This window comes from Saccostrea echinata, unplaced genomic scaffold (genome assembly GCF_033153115.1).
Source record: "Saccostrea echinata isolate AGI-Se365-2 ecotype Australia unplaced genomic scaffold, CSIRO_AGI_Sech_v1 ptg000028l, whole genome shotgun sequence".
Classification (NCBI taxonomy): Eukaryota; Metazoa; Mollusca; class Bivalvia; order Ostreida; family Ostreidae; genus Saccostrea; species Saccostrea echinata.
The window spans coordinates 6934424-6953233 of record NW_026889777.1 but is presented as its reverse complement, the minus strand read 5'-3'; the positions used below and the strand labels follow the sequence as shown (position 1 = coordinate 6953233).

Genomic DNA, 18810 nt, shown 5'->3' with positions numbered 1-18810 from the left:
TTTTGAAATTTTTCTATGTTAGTTACTCAATTATACCGTGTACATCTAATACGAGGATGTTACACATCTGATTTTTTTTAAGGAAAAAAATGTCATACATATCTCTATATATGAAAAAATAAGATAGTTATTAAGCTATATAAATGTATTCCATGCTAAAAGTGGTTTCAAACACTCTTGCTATAGAGATTAAAATCGTTTGTAAGACACGTGTTGATATGAATTAGATGAATGAATTAAAAGGATTCCGTAAACATTTTAGATACTGTATATAGGGAAATTTTCGCTACCGTTTTATTTTCGCCTCTTTCGCCCTTCTCACAGGTGGGCGAATGTAAAACAGGGCGAATTCAAAGAACACAGTATTATTTCTGAAACAGAACTGCGCCTGGATGAATTTAAAACGGGGAAAGATTGTTTATAAGTGTGCAAGTTCGAAAATAAAACGGGGCAAAAATAACCCTGTCTACAGTAAATCGCCGGCTAAAGAATTTACATTAGATGTCTTCATTCTCTCAACAAGAGGAAATTTGTAAAACTACATAATAATTCACTTTAATTTTAATTACAGCAGTCATCAATCATAGTAGGCTAGAATTTTGTAAATATGACATGATTTCTTTTACTGTATCATAAATCTGAAAAAGAGGTTTCTCTGTTTTATTGTTTATTGTATATCTGCTTATGTTTGTTTTAATGCCCAGCAAGGCTCTATAAACCACCAGGTGAGTTGGAAGATAATTTTGGCTCAATCCATCGGTTCCTTAACCTTGCCACAAAAAAATGGATGCTGTGAACATATGTAACATTATTAATCGTTAAAAAAACTCATTCTTGCATTCCACCTTATTGCAAATTGGAGTCTACACCCTGTATTTCTTACAGATATTCCCAAACTATTGCTTCCAAACTTTTCAATTACAAACAAACCTTACAGTGCCTAGATATTGAACATCAAAGTCAAAGTCCTTTAAGTGTTCTTGTTCTTTTTCTTCTTCTTTCAACAACAGTCCCGCTGAATACTTCATTAGTGGTGGTGTTTATATAGTTGAAATTGAATGCCTACGAACAATCATCTTAAAAGGTCCTTAATAAGGGAGCGACAGAATTTCATTTATATTATGAATTCTGTCGAAGATTCTGCCAGACGTTGGACTAAATATGAAAGAGAAGACCTGAATATTTTGTTAAAATGGAATGAGTGTTTTAGAAATAAATTTAAAAAATCGTATTAGAAAGTTAAAAGGCAATATTCGAACCATCTATCCTGCCATTTTCATAAGGTGATAAAAGAACTGGAAATACTACAAAACAATATTAAATGGTTTTAGCAGACAGGGCTTGTAACAATATAGTCTTTGTTTCTAAGGTTCATTTTATAACTGTATTTGAGTAAAAATTGATTTTTTTCTACGTGAGGAAATCCATCTTATAATCACAGTTCACTTTCTAAGGTTGATATTCTTAAAAATCACATTTCAGTATTTAATATTTTTCACATTCCAGGCAATCAAGTTGAGTTTAATCTACCCTACCTTTACTGGATTCCTAAACTTCATAAAATCCTTCAAAAAGAAGCATTGCCCAGTCCAGCAAATGTTCTACCTAACCCCTATCTTTACTTCTTACAAAAATATTAACTGCTTAAAAGGAGAAACTTTTGAAACTATTATCCTACAGCATATATTCTAGAATTGTGTAATTCAGACGTGGATTCTCAAAGACTCCAAAGAAGTTTTAGAAAATTTAGTATCATCATTTTTTTAAAAAGTCAATAACATCAAAAACGGACACCTTTTTAGACATCATACAACCATCCCTCACGAAAAAATAGGCTTTTGATGTCATAGACAAGTGCTTCAATAAAAATGGAACTCGCATTTTTTTTTAATATATTGTTATGGGTCATCAACAAAATTACTTTGTTAAAAATCACTCTGATTCTACGTACAGGTACTCTGAAGTTGATAGTAAAAGGATGCTGGAGTTCCACATTGACATCATTTATGTAGTTTTCAGAGACCGGGTTTTCAAAAAAAAAAAAAAAAAAAAAAAAAAAAAAAAAAAAAAACAACAAAAACAAAAAATTGCTGGAATTCCGATAAGCGGTTATTGTGCTCCTTTACAAGCCAACCTGTTTTTAAATTCTTTTGAAGCAGAATTTATTCAAAAACATCTATATGGAGAGAAGAAGAAAAAAACTGCAGTGTCCTTCAACTCAACATTCAGATATAGTGACGATGTTTTCTTCATTAATAATAGTTACTTCCTATCATACGTCAACTCGGTCTCTCCGCCGAAATATGGCTGAAATATTGCCGACTCGGCATTAAACAATAAACAATCAATCAATCAATCAATCGCCTCGGTCTCTCCCAGTGAACTTGAAATAAAAGACACCACAGAGTCTGTCACATCTGTTTCATATTTTGATGTTTAATAGCTATAGACGATAAGAGGCAACTAACAACTAAATTGTTTGAAACATAGGATGACTTCAGCTTTTCCATCGTCAACTTTCCTTATCTATGTAGTAAAATTCCGCTTTCACCTCCATTTTTCCCCTCTCTAAGCTTATTCGATCCTCAAGTGCATACCCTGGGTACGATCAATTTTTAAACCGAGGCAGGCTACTGACTGGTAAGTTGATGTTACAAGAATTTCAACAATCTCATTCAAAGTCAGCTATTGGTATAATTATATAGTCGTTATAATGACCTGTTAACAAATATGACGTATCGTTGGCTAGTATTTTGGCTGACGTGTTCCATTCCAGTATGCCTTTGTTGTTATAATAATTTTGACTACGGAATGTTTCATCTATCTGTTAAATGCATAGGGTTCACGGCGACTATGACATTCGACAGGGGATACTTAATCCTCGAAGGCATCTGATCCCACCTTTTGAAATGTCCGAGGGTCTGTGTTTTATACCCTGTTTACAGATTTTTGTTGTGTAGATACTTTTTTGAGATCGATCACTCTTCATTAGCAGTACCTTTTCCATAAGAATCATCTCAATAAATTGAAGACACAGTACAGATGAGTGTGCACGAAACAAAAAAAAGTTTCTTACAAGGATTTCAATTATTTCTCTTTTCAAAATTGTTGATGTGCTTATATTCAATTCGGTTGTCATTAATTAGAACAAATAAAAATCGTATTTCTCAACTGCTGAACACTTGCAAGTGCCCAATCTGTAGATGCTCATTGTATCATGTATGATGTAAAAGGTGAAGATAACAAACAGGGATGAATTTAATTAATGCAGGAAAGAATACACATCGTGAATAGGGCAAAATCACAGACTTCTGGAAAAACCAGAGATGGGATCAGGTGCCTAGGACAAGTGTTTATCACCAGTCTACCATTCACTCCATTATGAGTCATCTCTATTGATCAGGTGACTGGAGTAATACGTAGCCAAATTGTTATTCAATAATGACCTACCAATAGGTGGGGAAAATGTCAGTCATACTAATGCATGTGACAAAATGTTCATTAAGACCATGGAATTTGCGAAATGCTGATATTCAAAACATTGTACCATCAACTTGTTTTTGTTGGTCGTATAACTTAGTTGTTAGTTGTCATTAACGCCCATAGTCAGAAAAATACTCAAGTATGAAACAGACTCTATTGTGTCTTTGATTTTGGGTTCAATGGGATATATTCTGTTGGAATATGAATATAAATACCTATTTTTGATTGATAAAATACCAACGATATATCAAGATGTTGAAATATTCATAAAGAGTTTTTTTTTAATCTCATGTAGAAGTTTCTGAATACAGTCTGCTTCATGAGACTATCAAAATTAGGTCGTCTAATAAAGAGGCACAATTCCACAACTTAAGTAATTAGACTGGAAAAGGATGTAATCATTTGTCATTCAACAACCTAAGATTAATTTAAATAAGTTTATACCTTTGCTTGGAGACAAAGGCTGGTCATTAAGAACTATTTTTATGCTATCCATTGGAATGAAGGGACTAGATCTTTAACTCTTCTGCTCCATTCCCGAGAAATAATTTATTTTTAAATGTAAATTAGTCGTTTTCCATTATGTCATAAGTTCATTTGAAATGAACTTATTTTTTTTTTATCCTTTATATTAAAACGAAGGTTAAAATTTTGGCATGTTCCTTCATATTTAAATACGTTTTTATAAATATAATTATTTTAGTAGTTGTTTCCTTGTTAATTCTATTATCTTTCTATTACTGGACAGGAATTTGACTTACCCCAATAATCGGTATGAATTTCATATAAAACACTTGTATACTAGTATAAATTATTTTGTGCTTTCAGCTAGATTTGATTTATTGAGACCATGAAATTTATATTTAGATTGTCCCAATTTTTTTCAAGAAATCGTATATACGACTTATAAAATTTTCAACCGTGCATTGCATAATTATTAAAGAATTATTGTTACTTGAAGGGAAAAAGGAATACATTGAAGTTGAAAAAAAATAAATATTATAATTTCATTTATTTATCGACGTTTCGTTGTTTCGACGAAAAATTGCATTGATATTAAATTTATAGGACTGTTGCTTCTTCATGTCTAATAATATTTCAAAATTTGTAGTTTATCGTTCATTTTATTCTGTGGTCTGCATCAACCAAGAAAACAAGACAAAATTGATATTCATGAAAAAAAATACAAATAAAGCATACTGTGGAATCATCATTGTTCGTTTGCGGCGGGGGAGGGGGTGTTGCAATGTTTATGGATCTCTAGAAACTCTTCCCAGTGCATTTTATTGACTCTTCTGTTTATGCGAGTTACACACGAACTTGCATCCCCACAAACCAGTAAAATTTTGGTAGACTACGAACATTGACCGACACGAATTAAAATGATTCCAGAGCATATGAGAATATAGTGTTGGAAATCAACCGTCACCGCGCCTCTTTTAAACAGATTATAATTCCTGAAGAAATCAAAGGAGATTCATTGCTCCCTGTCTTCCAAGTAATCTTGAAGTCTATTGGCTTTCATCGTCTTATAGAAGTCCATTTTAACTTCTATTACCTGAAATGAAAAAAAATATACAATGTTAGTTTCAATTATGATAGAGTTAAATTACAGGGTAAATCCCATGCCCTTAACTTCAAAAGTAACATACATGTACATACATTATAATTAATTGTGAAGAATAAGAAACAAATTCATTTTATATCTCATTTTTTTATTACCACTAGAAAAGGTTAAAGAGAACCATTTTCTTTAAAATAAAACATAGCTACCCGAAGTCTGTTATCCATCATTTCGAGGAAAATTTCAAGGCGGCTTTGGGCTTTCTCTAACTCCACAGTTTGTGAATATACTTTCTTTATATATCCCTTTCCAATCTTCAAAATATCGCCATTGCATCGTTTCTTGTACCTATGAATCATATCAAAATATTTTGTAAAATTCCTTTGGGTAAGTAATTCTCATGTATATATGTCTCGTATATAGAAAGACGCTTTCTTTTAAACTTATATAGTTTAACTGTTTTTTATGGATGAAGTTTACTCAAAGGACAAAAGATCCACCAATAGGAATGAAAAGCGACATGTTGGGCATACTTATAACCTATGGTTATAGCGTCATTTTTAATTCTTAAATAACTAGGTCAATGACCTACTTTCATATTATGGTTTCCCCCTGATTATTTCTCGGAAAGTAGCTCAATACTTTACACTTTCAACAATGTTTTCTTTATATAAGACGCAAAAAACTCATTGGATGATTAAGTACAGTAATAATTGAATATTGTTGCTAAATAAAAATAAAAGTTTGAACAATAAATATGTCCTTTACTTCAGTAGGAAATTCTTCTTTTTATTTTATATATATTACCCTTTTTAATCAAATATTACAAATATAGAATGACAAGAACTATAAACTAATTAAAGCTTTTTTTTAATATATTACCCTTATTCTCACAGTAATAGATTTATATAAGTTGGTTCCATCATATTCATATTCTTAAAATATGTTGTCTAGAATGTTTTTTCATTATATTTTTGATTTTCTTTATTGCATGACATTTAATAATTCCATGAGCTTTACACACATCATGTTTGCAAAACGATATATTGAAAAAAAATCGTCAGAAAATTAGAATTAATCCTTATTCCATTAAAATCACCAAAAAAAAAATACCTTCGTTCTTGTATATTTTCTTTAAACAGTAAAACATTAAATTTTGATATGAATATTGATTTCTAACCTGGGTAAAACAATTTTTGATTTAAGATATTGTACTTTATCTTAATCAGTTTCCGTCAATAAAACACCAAGTGAACGCCCTACTTATCACATTATCTTTTACGTTGTACTTAATAAATTGCTTTCCTAATTTTGACAACAGTTCATTAAGATATAAATAAAGACACATTAGTAAGAATTAAACCTGAACTTGCAAAACAACCTGCATTCATTAATTTTCTTAAATGATAATAAAAGTAAACGGACACAAGACCATTACATTATAGTTTCATAGATCCTTATACTGTAGAAAAAAATGTTTAGCCATAGATACAGTTCCACGTTACATACATTGTATAATTTTTTCCTACATGGTTAAAATGCTACGTAAAAATGTTATACTCTAAACATTGCCTTACGGAGAAGACATCGTCAAAAGTCTTCTGGTGTCCCGGGATGTCCTATTGTCCCCCTGAAGCCCTGTAATATAGCATTGAAATGGAAGTGTCAAGTACAATTTCAAAATACTATGGATGTTGCAAATTTATGGACGAATGAAAACGGCAAAAAGTGAAAAAAGTATCAAAGTGGAAAAATAATAATAATTTCAATGGCAAGAAATAAATAAATAAATAATATTTAATGTACAATCAGCATACCTCTTTGCAAAACAAATAGAAATGAAAGCAAAATGAACAATCCGGTACGTTACGAATACATGTACATATACATAAATGCAAAACGAAAGGTTATTTTTGCATTACAAAGAATACATAAACGTAAGAAGAACCAATAAATAACACAAAAAATGATTCTACGGTCACAATTAACAAACAGTGTTATTTGCCACAAACACTTATTACATCAAGATAAACAGTTTCCCTCCAATAAAAATGTATTGAAATCAACATACATAAACGCGTGATAAATAGACATACAAACCTAACAAGAAAACGCGTAGTGTCATTGGGGCTCCATGAATTAACCTTTTTTTATTATTCACAGAGGCATCAAGCAAAATCAAAATCAAAACGTGACTATCTCGTAATGTCGTCTCGAACGTGAGTTCACGGTAATGTTTTAAATCCCCCATAAAACATATTAACTTGTAATTAAAATAAGTTGTTAGCTCATATCTAAAAAGCATTTTAATTACAAGCACAAAATGACACTGATACTCGGGAGGCAAGAAGTACATATGTGAGGAAACACACACACACACACATTTTTTTTTTTAATTTTTGAGTAATCTTTTGCCGATTTATTTTTTAATTTTTCATTCACATAAAGGCTCGACCATACATCATTTGTGTTGCGGTATGATCGAGTCCCCCTCTGCCCCCCCCCTCCCCGCCCCTTCCCCTAAGAAACATTTTAATCTTGATTCTAAGTGTCTGGTAGGACAGATTTTTTTTTTATATTTTATTAATCTTAATTCATCTAAAAAATTTATTCATTTATATTTGAAGATGTTGAATTAAACTCGACACAGTATAATTAAATCATAGTTGACTTTTACAACTGTATAATGTGTTCCATGCAGTCACAATAAGAAAAAAAACAATTATATATGGCTGATGCTTTTTTATCTGAAACCATGCATATGAATTAAATTTTGATAATTATAAAGAAGTCCAATTTATTATCTCACTGAATGAGAATTTTTATCATCTTTCATCGTTATCCATCGCGCGACATTTCTGTCGTATATTTCAATGTATTGTTCAAGAGAACTGCAAGTGCATATATTTTTATGTCCCCGTAATCGAAGATTCGGGGATATATAGTTTTTGTCCTGTCCGTCCGTCTGTCTGCCTGTTTGTCCGCAAAAACTTTAACATTTTCCATAACTTTTGATTGGTTGGAGCTATGGCTCTCATATTAAACATGTCTATTCATTGTGACAAGTCCCTTCTTTGGGTGCCACAAATTTTGAACCCTTGACCTTGAACTTGGAGTTTGACCCAATTTTGCAAGAATTTACCCAACTTTAACCTTAGCCGTAACTTCTGAACAGTTAGTGCTAGGACTTTCATACTTCACATGTTTATTCAATGTGATATGACCTTTCCATGGATATAAATATTTCTAACCTTTTTTTCTTGACCTTTGAGTTTGCCCACTTTAAAAAAAACTATAACATTGGACATGACTTTTGAACAGTTATTACCAGGGCCTTCATATTTCATAGGTGTATTCTCTGTGACAAGGCCTTCCTTTGGATACCAACAATTTTGACCTTTCGACCTTGACCGTGGAGTTTGACCTACTTTGGAAAAACTTTATCCTTGGCCATAACTTTTGAATAGTTGGTGCTAGGGCTTTAATATTTTATATGTGTATTTCTTATGACAAGGGCTTCCCCTTGGTAATTTTAATTTGTTCCTTTGACCTTGACTTTGGAGTTTTACCCACATTTAAAAACCTTTGACCTTGGCCATAACGTTTTAATGGTTAGTGTTTGTGCTTCCATATTTTACAGATATGTTCATTGAAAACAAGTCCTTTCTTTGGGTTACAGCATTTTTCATGACCTTGGAGTTTGACTTGCATTTGAGAAACTCCAACCTTTCCCAAAGGTGTTATACGGGGGCATCAATGTTTCACAAACACATCTTGTTTTTTATTTGTACATCACTCAAGAAATGAGCCGGTCATGTAATCAAATCCTGTGAAGACAGAAAGCCTCCTCAGAAGATTTGATCAAGTATCGGCCCACTTTCTTTCCAGTAAAGTTTTCAAACTTGTTCTTCATTTTACATATATTCATTTGAGACGGACAATCATATTGAGTTAAATTGTTTGTGGTATGTATGCATTCATTTTCCATCAGACTTTTAAATTAAATGTGATAAAAAGTAGTTGAAGAAAAAAGGAATGCCATTCAGTGTATAAGATGAAGAATAAAGACCTTGTGAAAAGGACAATATTGAAACTAAGCCCTAAGTCATCAACGCAGCTGACACAAAAATCAAGATTAAGATGTAGTTAAATGCTCATTCTGTATGAATGAAAAAAAAAAAGATTTCAAAGATTTAAAGATTAAAATTATTCAATAAAACAATCATTATTTCTCTCTCCCTCTCTCTCTCTCTCTCTCTCTCTATATATATATATATATATAGACCATGAGAAAGTAAGCTAGATATATTGTGCCGTGTGATTTGGTCACGTGATGACCTATGACCTTTAGGAAACTTCATATAGGAATGAAGAATAATATTTACTCGCTGTGTGTTAATTTATAACATTAAGAAATACCACAAATGTATATATTTGCAAATAAATTCGTATTCCTTTAAGCTTGTGGTTTATGAATAGTTATACAACTTGACGCAACATTTGATAAATTCTACAACATTGAAGACATGAATTTAAATCATTGCCTTTCATTCTGTTTAAGAGGTAAGCACCAGAAAGTATTGTAATGTCAATTCTTTATGAAGTATAATTTTAATTTCGTACATGATAAAGAAAAATTCTATAAAGAAATGAGGGTGACACATGCTTTATTTCTTAGTGAATCCATTTAAACTTGACTTTTTGCGCACTTAGAAAATTAATGAAATATTCATTTAAACTACTGATATTTCCAAATACTATTATAAACATGACAATTTGTTTTATGACAATTAATATTCAAGGATAGTATGAATAGTTTTGGTAAGGAAAAAATACTTTTGGAGTCTAAAATAAACTGTATGAGTGTTGACCTTTTTGCACTTAAAACAGAGAAAATTTCACATGGGCAATGTATATGTTTCTAAAATGCAGTAAGGGAGAAATGCCATTTTAAAAATTTCTAGATGAATATCATTGCTACATCTATTCTGACTTATTGTCTCATAGGTTCTCTTTTCATTTTCTCAAGTCATAGAGGTTTTAAATAAATTATAATGGAAACAAATGAATTTATTTTTCAAGAGTTTTTTGTGAGTAAGACTTGTGTATTTCGATAAATCATCAATTGATTAATTCTGTAAACTACAGTTAAGTTCCTACTGTTTGTCTGTAGTCTGAAAAAAATAGTTGTGCATAACGATTACGTAATTTTAAAAGATGTTTAAAAGCCATTAAAAAACTAAAATAAGCAAATTTGTATGCATTTCTTGTTTGAAACCCTTGCTCAGAAGAAAAAAATAGCCCCCCCCCCCCCACCAACTCCTTTAAATAGCAGATGACTTTCTGTATTTTGATAAAATTAATTAAGGTTGTAAATTTACACTGGCTTATGAATATGAAGATAAAAGTTAAACACATAATTTGAAAAGTATAAATTCTATCAATTTGGAATCCAAATGCTTAGGAGCGTACTTAAATAGCAAAATAAACATTAATTCCCTTATCCAAACAATATTACAAGTGTTTACATATTATTTGTTAATATAGCACTTCATACTATTAGACAACATTTCAATATAAATTAAAAATCAGTGGTAATTTACCTTTTTTTCTATTGTTTAATGTAAAATAAAATCATTTGAATGGGTAGAACCCTTCTCCTACTGTTTCCTTTGGGACTAACCTGGTTTCAGGCTAATTTCCAAGTACATTTTTTCAACGTGTACGACTAAATATCACCCGCAAGAACCCAAGCCAATCTCGTATAATTCCAGTTAACTTTTGCGTTTTGATTACGAATTTGGTTTGGGGTGAGATTTTGTGGTTACGAGTCGATCAGGTTTTTTCTTAACTATAACTAATTCTGTTGACCTTTTTGCACTTACACAAGATTGAATTATTATATGACTGTTTTGGGGGTTACTTTCAGATCAAATATTGTTAATTTTGATTTTTAAAAAATCAGTACTACAGGGATTTTTTTATACACCAATCACCAAAGATATGTATAAATAATGAACAAATATTTTGAGTATGGATAGAATGTGAAAACGCATAATTTCATAATAAGTATTACTGTACATAAACACAATTTGAAACAGATCTATGATTTATTATCAAGATATTGTACATTTTTATGGAAACTGAAGATTTTTTAGCAATATTAAGTTGCATCCCGTTCAAATTATCATCGTTTCGTTAGCTTAGATGACATAGTAGCGGATTCCTTCCGACCTACGAAATTTTATTGTGACGTGATACGACGTAGGTTCTACGTTAAAATACACCGTTTTAATTACGGACAACACTATGGTTTGATACAAGGATTTCCGTACAAATATAAATAACCTTTTTATATACGGATATAAAGAATTCCGGTTTTATTGAAGTGAAAACTGAAAAGCCCAGAAATTTCCATATAAGCGAGTTTTACTATATACAAATCGTTTTCTATTATGTATTTTTGTCCTTTACGCTGCCCATTCAAATTATCCCCTTTTTATTGAATTGTCATTTTAAATGAACAAAGATTTGTTTCATAAAAATGTTTTAATATTGTACCTTGTCTATTGAAGTTCTGTTTAGCTGTAAATGTTCCTCTTTTGTTAGTCTGCCCGGGTTTTGTTGTTTCTGTAGCTCCATCCATATCCACGTTATTGTCCTGCAATTAAAATCATAACTAGAAAAGATCTTCCTCCAAGTGAACAATTTTATAATAGTGTTGTGCTTTGCATATACTTTGCCTAAATAGCAGTCAGGGTTTGACAGATGGTGCATGCACAAGCCGGAGGCGAGTGCACTATGTGTCAAACCCTGACTACTATTTAGGCTTTATATATGCAAAGCACAACACTATTGTTATTATTATGCTGACTGTTTTATGAAAATGACATTTGTTCAATTATTTCCCCTGTGCAGACATCAAATCTCATTGATAATTTTTATGTATATTCCTTTGTTACGTGTTATACGAACAAACGTTTTCATTATTCCCTGCACTTAGTGTAATATGATGTGTAAACAGTAATATTATAAGTACAGAATTTATTTGAATATTTTTTTCCGTTATCACTGCATGTTATATCAACCTTTTTTGGTTCTCAAACATGTAAGTACTTCCCTTTATGACGTCACGCTTTGCTACATGTACGTCATATTTTTTGAGTGCTGCATGCAGTTGAGTATAATGAACAAATATTTACATTCCACATGTATTTTGCTTTTAAAGTGTGAGGAAAGCTACGGCATTCAACACACCATAACACGGACAGGGGGTCAAAAGGTTAAAGTATGCGTTTCATTTTTACGTCACAAACTTTGAGCGCCGTTGAAATGCAACGTCATAAGCAAAAATCAAAATTCACGCTCACTTTGAACAGAGGCTATTGCAACGGCTCTTCCATTAATTGTAACTTACCCGAAGAATAATACAGGGATTTTGAAATATAAATCACATTTGCAATCAAGGCAAGGAGTTAAAAATGTAAATATAAGCATTGAATCATTATTTTTTGCAAGATATAGTCTCATAACTGCAGCGGTGTGTGCAAACAAATTTTCATAACGCACTAACGCGCTTTACTCAATTTGTTCGCACACACCGTTGCAGTTATGTGACTATATCTTGCAAAAAATAATGATTCAATGCTTAAATAGTTTCAAAGAATTTTAGTAGAGTAAGGTTACATGAAACTATTTGGAAAAATTACTTTGTTTATTTTTCCTTTAGGTGTCAAAATACGAAACTACGTTTATATACATTAAAATGCAATGAATTAGCTAGAGGCTTCTGTGGCGTAATCGGTAGCGCTTTGGATTGACCATCTGAGGGTCGTGGGTTTGATACCCGGCGTGGACGTTGTCGGATTTTCTTTAAAAAAGAAACCGTGTACTATTTCGGCATAGTATGCTTACGCTTTATAAATCCTTAGAACACTATGCGAAAATAGTTGGGTATTGATTATATAAAGACAAACTGACAGGAAGCATAATAATACTTGATAATTGGAAATTTAATTTATAATCTAAAAAAAAATTAGAAACACATCAGAAAGGATATCTATTTCAGACTACTTTCAGTTCTTCTCAGTTAATTTCCGTTCATAACCGGAAGTGCTTGAAACAAATGAAAATCGCAGTGTAAAATCTTAGAATCATCCCTTAAGGTTTCCTTAGTTCTGTTGACTGACAGGGCTTTAAATGAAACAATGCTTCTAATGCTTTTTTCCCTTAGGTTAAATATTTCACCTCCATATCACATCACATTAATCAAATCAAAAGTAAAATTCCGTTAAAGAAATGTGATAGATTTTTATTGTATTCTTTATTTTTAGTATATTATATACAATAATAATTGTCAGGACATTATTTTTTATATTGTTTTGTCTACGGATGTGACAGATCAACAGGGATGCTTACTCATTCATTGCACCAGATTGCACCTCTGACTTTTTAGGTCATCTGAGTCACTCAGGTGACCTATTGCTATCTGTTTTCGTCCTTTTGAACATTTTTAACTTCTTCTCTAGAACCGCTCAACCAATTTCAACCAAATTTGGTATATAGCATCTATGGATAAAGGGGAACAAAAATTGTGAATTTCATGGTCCGTGCCCCCCCCCCCCGGGGCCTGAGGGGTGGGGCTAAAATTACCAAAAATAATGCAATCTTTAAAAATCTTCTTCTTTACTCCTGAACATCAAGCAGTCAAACTGTTGGCATCATTGTAATAAGCATTGAGCCCTCTACCAAAATTGTGAAATTCATGGCCCCAGGGTCAGGGGTTCTGGCCCCAGGGTGGGGCTATATAGATCATGTAGTGAAAGTGCATTATTTCTTTGAAAATCTTCTTCTCTGCTCCTGGGTATTAAATAAAGTTACTAACTACATAGTTATGATGAGCAAGAGTGCCTCTTCCAAAATTGTGAAATTCATGGCCCCAGGGTCAGGGGTTCTGGTGTTAGGGCGGGGCTCTATTGATTATATAGTGAAAATACATTAATTCTTTGAAAATCTTCTTCTCTGCTCCTGGGTATTAAATAAAGGAACTATGTACATAGTTATGATGAGCAAGAGTGCCTCTTCCAAAATTGTGAAATTCATGGCCCCAGGGTCTGGGGTTCTGGTGTAAGGGTTGGGCTCTATAGATTATATAGTGAAAAAGCATTAATTCTTTGAAAATCTTCTTCTTTGCTCCTGGGTATTAAATAAAGTAACTATGTACATAGTTATGATGAGCAAAAGTGCCTTTTCAAAAATTGTGAATTTCATGGCCCCAGGGTCTGGGGTTCTGGTGCTCCTGGGCATTAAGGTGATAAACTAAGTACATAGTTATGATGAGAAGGTGGGCCTCTTCTAGAAATGTGAAATTCATGGCCCCTGGGTCAGGGGTTCTGGTGTTAGGGTGGGGCTCTATTGATTATATAGTGAAAATGCATTGATTCTTTGAAAATCTTCTTCTCTGCTACTGGAGATTATTTAAACAAACTAAGTGCATGATTATGATAGACAAGGATGCCTCTTCCAAAATTTTTAATATATGGCCTCAGTTTTTGGGGTTCTTGAGGAGGGGGGGGGGTTCTATTGATTATATAGTGAAAAAGCATTAGTTCTATTAATTAATCATTAACTAATCCTGTCTGCTCCTTAGTGTTGAGCTGATAAATAAATTGCTTAGCTATGATGAAAATGGGAGCTTCGAACAGAATTTTTAAATCTAGTGGTCCTAGGGTCAGGGGTTCTGGCATAACGGGGGGGGGAGGGGGGGGGGGCTTTTGATAATATAGTGGAAAAGTGTTAATTCTTAGAAGTCCATAGTTATGATGATGAGGGTAACTCTTCCAAATTTGTAAATTTCTTGACCCTTGGTCTTGGGTTCATGTGTTAGGGTAAGGCTTTGTTGAATCTGTAGTGAAAATGCATTGTACCTGTGAAATTCTTCTCTGCTTCTGGGCATATCGGAAGCAAACTGAGTAAAAGTTTAAATGATATGAGTAAGCGTATTTCCACCAGATTTTTAAACATCTGGACCATTCGTCTAAGCATTCTGGTCCTGGGCAGGGCTCTATTAACTTGTATTCTACTGAGAGAAGTTATTCCCCTTTTCCATTCACCTTTGATAATTAATCACTGTAAATAATGTATTTGAAAGGTTAATAGAATAAGATAATTATGCAAGAATGTTTATTGTATAATTAAAAAAGTACTGTCTTAGTTTTAATAATCAGGTAGACCTGTAAGTAATAGATAAATAAAAATGAGACAAAAATAACTTATCTTATTAAAAGTTCTTCAAAGACCATAAGAGAGGTCATTGCTAGAGGTCTTATATGGGTTTAAAAATAGTACAGAGGCACTAATAGTTTGTTAATAGTCTGCATGGTGATAGTGTTAAGTGGGGGACAGATTAGAACTTAATTTATGAGTTGATACTGAATACTAGACTAATTATTTTGTTGATCCTGATCTTCCTACTTCTCTTGCTTTAGGGCAACAATGCTTCATCTATCAGTGTATTTAACTTCTAAATTGCAATTGTTGTATTATACTCAGGTGACCGTTAAGGCCCTTGGGCCTCTTGTTTTTTTTTTTATTTTTATTTGCTCTGATCTCAATTTGTATTATATAAATGGACTTTGAGCATGAGCGCAGATCCTTTTTTTTTAGTCATTTTCAAAATGAAAAGTCCACAGAATTTTCCGCTTGATTGATAATGTCAAGATGAACACGGCAGGTGTGACCGTTCGACAGGGGTTGCTTACTCCTTCTTGGTAGCTGACTCCAACTCTGATATTTGAGGTTTTCGAGACTTTTAAGCTTGATTACTGTTCTTTAACTTTACATTTCATTTCATGCTTTATTTCTCAAAACGAGTTGAAATAGCTATTCCAAAAGAATTATATAGTTTTTTTTAATTGAAAACAAGTGCCTATTTTTGGTAGTGGCCATTATTTACTCCCCAAATCAAACTTTGATGTAGAAATCTGGCCCCGGGGCCATACAACTTAGATGAGCTCACTTTGGATCTCAGTCTCACTTTTCCCTTATATATTCCTTTAGTTAAAGTGAGACTGAGATCAAAAGTGAGCTTGTCTAAGTTTTATGGCCCCGGAGCCTAAAATTATGTTCTAGGCCAAGAGGATATATAATTACGCTGACTTCTAAGCATTTCACATTTTCTTCATCTTGACAACATAAGGTAGATGTCGCGTCAAGAAATAAAGTAAATTCCACATTTCAATGATTTCGAAAGAAAACAGTGTATTTTACGTCGAAAATTTAATAAGAAAATATCAAGCGCAGGTCTGGTCAGACTCTTTTATTATAATGTGTAGAATGATAACATTTTATAATGTTATCATCAATGAATATGTGAAAATAGATCCTGAGAAAGTTTGCCCGGTATAAAACTTTAAGTCGTAACTTGTCAAAATTTGTGGATTCTTTTCTCTTTTATAAAACAATAAAGGAAATTCTCAATTGTTTGTGACAACACAGAGTTAAAAATGCCTAATTGATAATGCATTGGGATTGTCAAAATCTTATATTTATGGGGTCAGAGATATGTTTGTACCATATTTCTTCACTTACAATTTTATTCATAGTCATCAACGTTTTTGAGGAAATAACAAGAAGTTAATTGTTAATTTTATTTTATTGGAATTTTATATAAAGCTTTAAAATAATAAAATAATGGACATCTTAAAGTAAAATTATTACAAACAAAATTTGATTGATTGATTGCATGGTGTTTAACGTGTCGTTCGAGAATTTTTCACTCATGCATAGACGTCATCAAATACCGGTGAAGGGCTTCAAATTTAGACCTTTACTCGGCACTCAGGGTCATTGAGCAGTGAGGGTTCTTTATGGTGCCAACTCTACTGTGATACAGGGCCTCGGTTTTTAAGGTCTCATCCGAAAGACAACTTTTACTTCAAAGTGCCGAGCGCTTGGCGAAGGAACAATTGCTACCTATTCTTTATCGACTCAGGTCAGTGGCGGCCGTGATTCGAACACACTACCTTCGAATCATGAGCGAGCGCTCTACCGACTGAGCTACCGTGACGGCCAAACAATATTTAAAAACTGTTATATAATTAGGGTAAGTATGTACTCTCCACTAGGTACGGAAAGAAACAGATTATCCACTCACTTATATAAGTTTTTTTTAAAGAAAAATTCAGCTATCATAAGCAGTTTCAAAGAAACTAAAATATTTTAGTATTATAAAGGAAATTTATAGTTTGATTTCTGTTTCCTTCAAATGTAACCATAAACAACTACAATAAAATTGATTTATCCCGATGATGTGTTTTCTCATTTATGAACACTAAAAGTCCCTTTTTTAAAAGTACAAGATTTACAGTATACACAGAATGATTTGTTTGATGTTTTGCCTAATTTCATACCATGTTAGGCAATTATTTTTTGGCGTGATTTATAGGACAAGGAGTATATTATTATGTAATAATATGTTAATGTGTTGTTAACTAAGATGTAATATGCGCATCGCACAGACCTTGGAAAGCATGTGATTTTTGCATTTTATATTTCACATGACAAGATAATATTCGTTAAATTGATGTAATTATTAGGGACAGTGCTATCAGAAACCCATTCATTCAGTCATAAATTTAATTTTATTAAAACTGCACATTGATTCTTTTTTCGTATACTTTTAAAAACTTTTTTTGTATCATTATAACCTTCGTATACGTAAACAAAATGCACATGTTTTATTTTATATATTTATTATTTTTCTTTTACAATAAATTTTATTTCATGTGTAGAATATGACGTTTTTTTTCAATTTGCTTCTGTTGCATTTCATTTAAAAAATGATATAGTTATCAATAATTATAGAGACAAAATCTAAACGTTTGCATGAGCAATTGAATTATCCGTAATAAAGATCATTGTCTTTAAAAAATAAAATAAAGAGAAGTAATTTTTATGCAATTTAAAATGTCAAATTGTGCAAAATTATTAGAAAAAATTTATTACAAATTAATATTTTTTTTTGAGAATAGCTTTTCGTAAGAGTTGTTTTAAAATGTGGCAACATCGTTTCTTGCAAAAATTCAAGCAGGCTATCAAATAAATAGACGCATGCATAGCAGCATATCCAAGCGTTCAAATGTTTCAAGTTAAAGTACATTTTTCTTTTTTAATTTCCTTTTTTTTATATTTAATTCTTTTTTGTTTTCTAAATAAAAGAGAAAGTCAAAATGTTGCATTTACTTTTTCAGTTGAATTACTAGCGTATATCGTTTTAAGCTAAAACAAAACATAGATTGAGTTTTTAACAAAATATACAAACCAAGTGTTGTCTAAGGTTTCCATATCCGGTGGTGGCTTCTTTACCAATCATTGTCTGAGATTTACAATTTCCTTCCGCCTTTCGATGTCCAAAATAATTAAATATATACTAATCGATATTATTGTAGAAATCAGAACATTAGGTGCACCTTTTATTATTCAAAATGCACGCCCTCTTGCAAACTTGCATATAAGAAAAAACTGTTAACTCCTGTCAGATTTTTTTCTGCAGAATAAATTTTGTCTAGGATTTGGTCACATGGACTGTTTGAACAAGTTTTACTCGTTAAAATTTCTGTCACATGGGACTTATTTGGCATGCCTTTTGATTAATCCTTGAGACTGCCATTTATTGCAAGACTTCCGTCCAATGACAAAACTTTTCACAAGTGCTGGAGTGTGTCTGTTCTTGCAATTTAAAGGTTTGCCTTTCAGTAAAACAA

The 18810-nt window shown here is 32.0% G+C and overlaps 1 protein-coding gene across 1 annotated transcript; it reads right to left on the bottom strand.

Annotated features, from left to right (window-relative positions):
• Positions 1-4587: 4587 nt before the first annotated feature.
• Positions 4588-18554, bottom strand: LOC133193682 (uncharacterized). The gene is made up of 5 exons (XM_061329635.1): positions 18369-18554; positions 11609-11708; positions 6625-6685; positions 5257-5395; positions 4588-5041 (listed from the first exon to the last, which is right to left on the bottom strand). Exons 1-5 carry the CDS (start codon positions 18417-18419, stop codon positions 4961-4963), a joined length of 432 nt encoding a protein of 143 aa, XP_061185619.1. The 5' UTR covers positions 18420-18554; the 3' UTR covers positions 4588-4960.
• Positions 18555-18810: the final 256 nt, after the last annotated feature.

Bases quoted from the DNA above. Each gene is read 5' to 3' on its own strand.
- LOC133193682 (XM_061329635.1), bottom strand. From the start codon at position 18,419: ATGATTGGTAAAGAAGCCACCACCGGATATGGAAACCTTAGACAACAC. The intron at 6,686-11,608 runs GTACAATATTAA...GCTATATTACAG, and splicing joins ACAGAACTTCAATAGACAAG to GGCTTCAGGGGGACAATAGG. The intron at 5,396-6,624 runs GTAAGGCAATGT...TATGATTCATAG, and splicing joins CTTTTGACGATGTCTTCTCC to GTACAAGAAACGATGCAATG.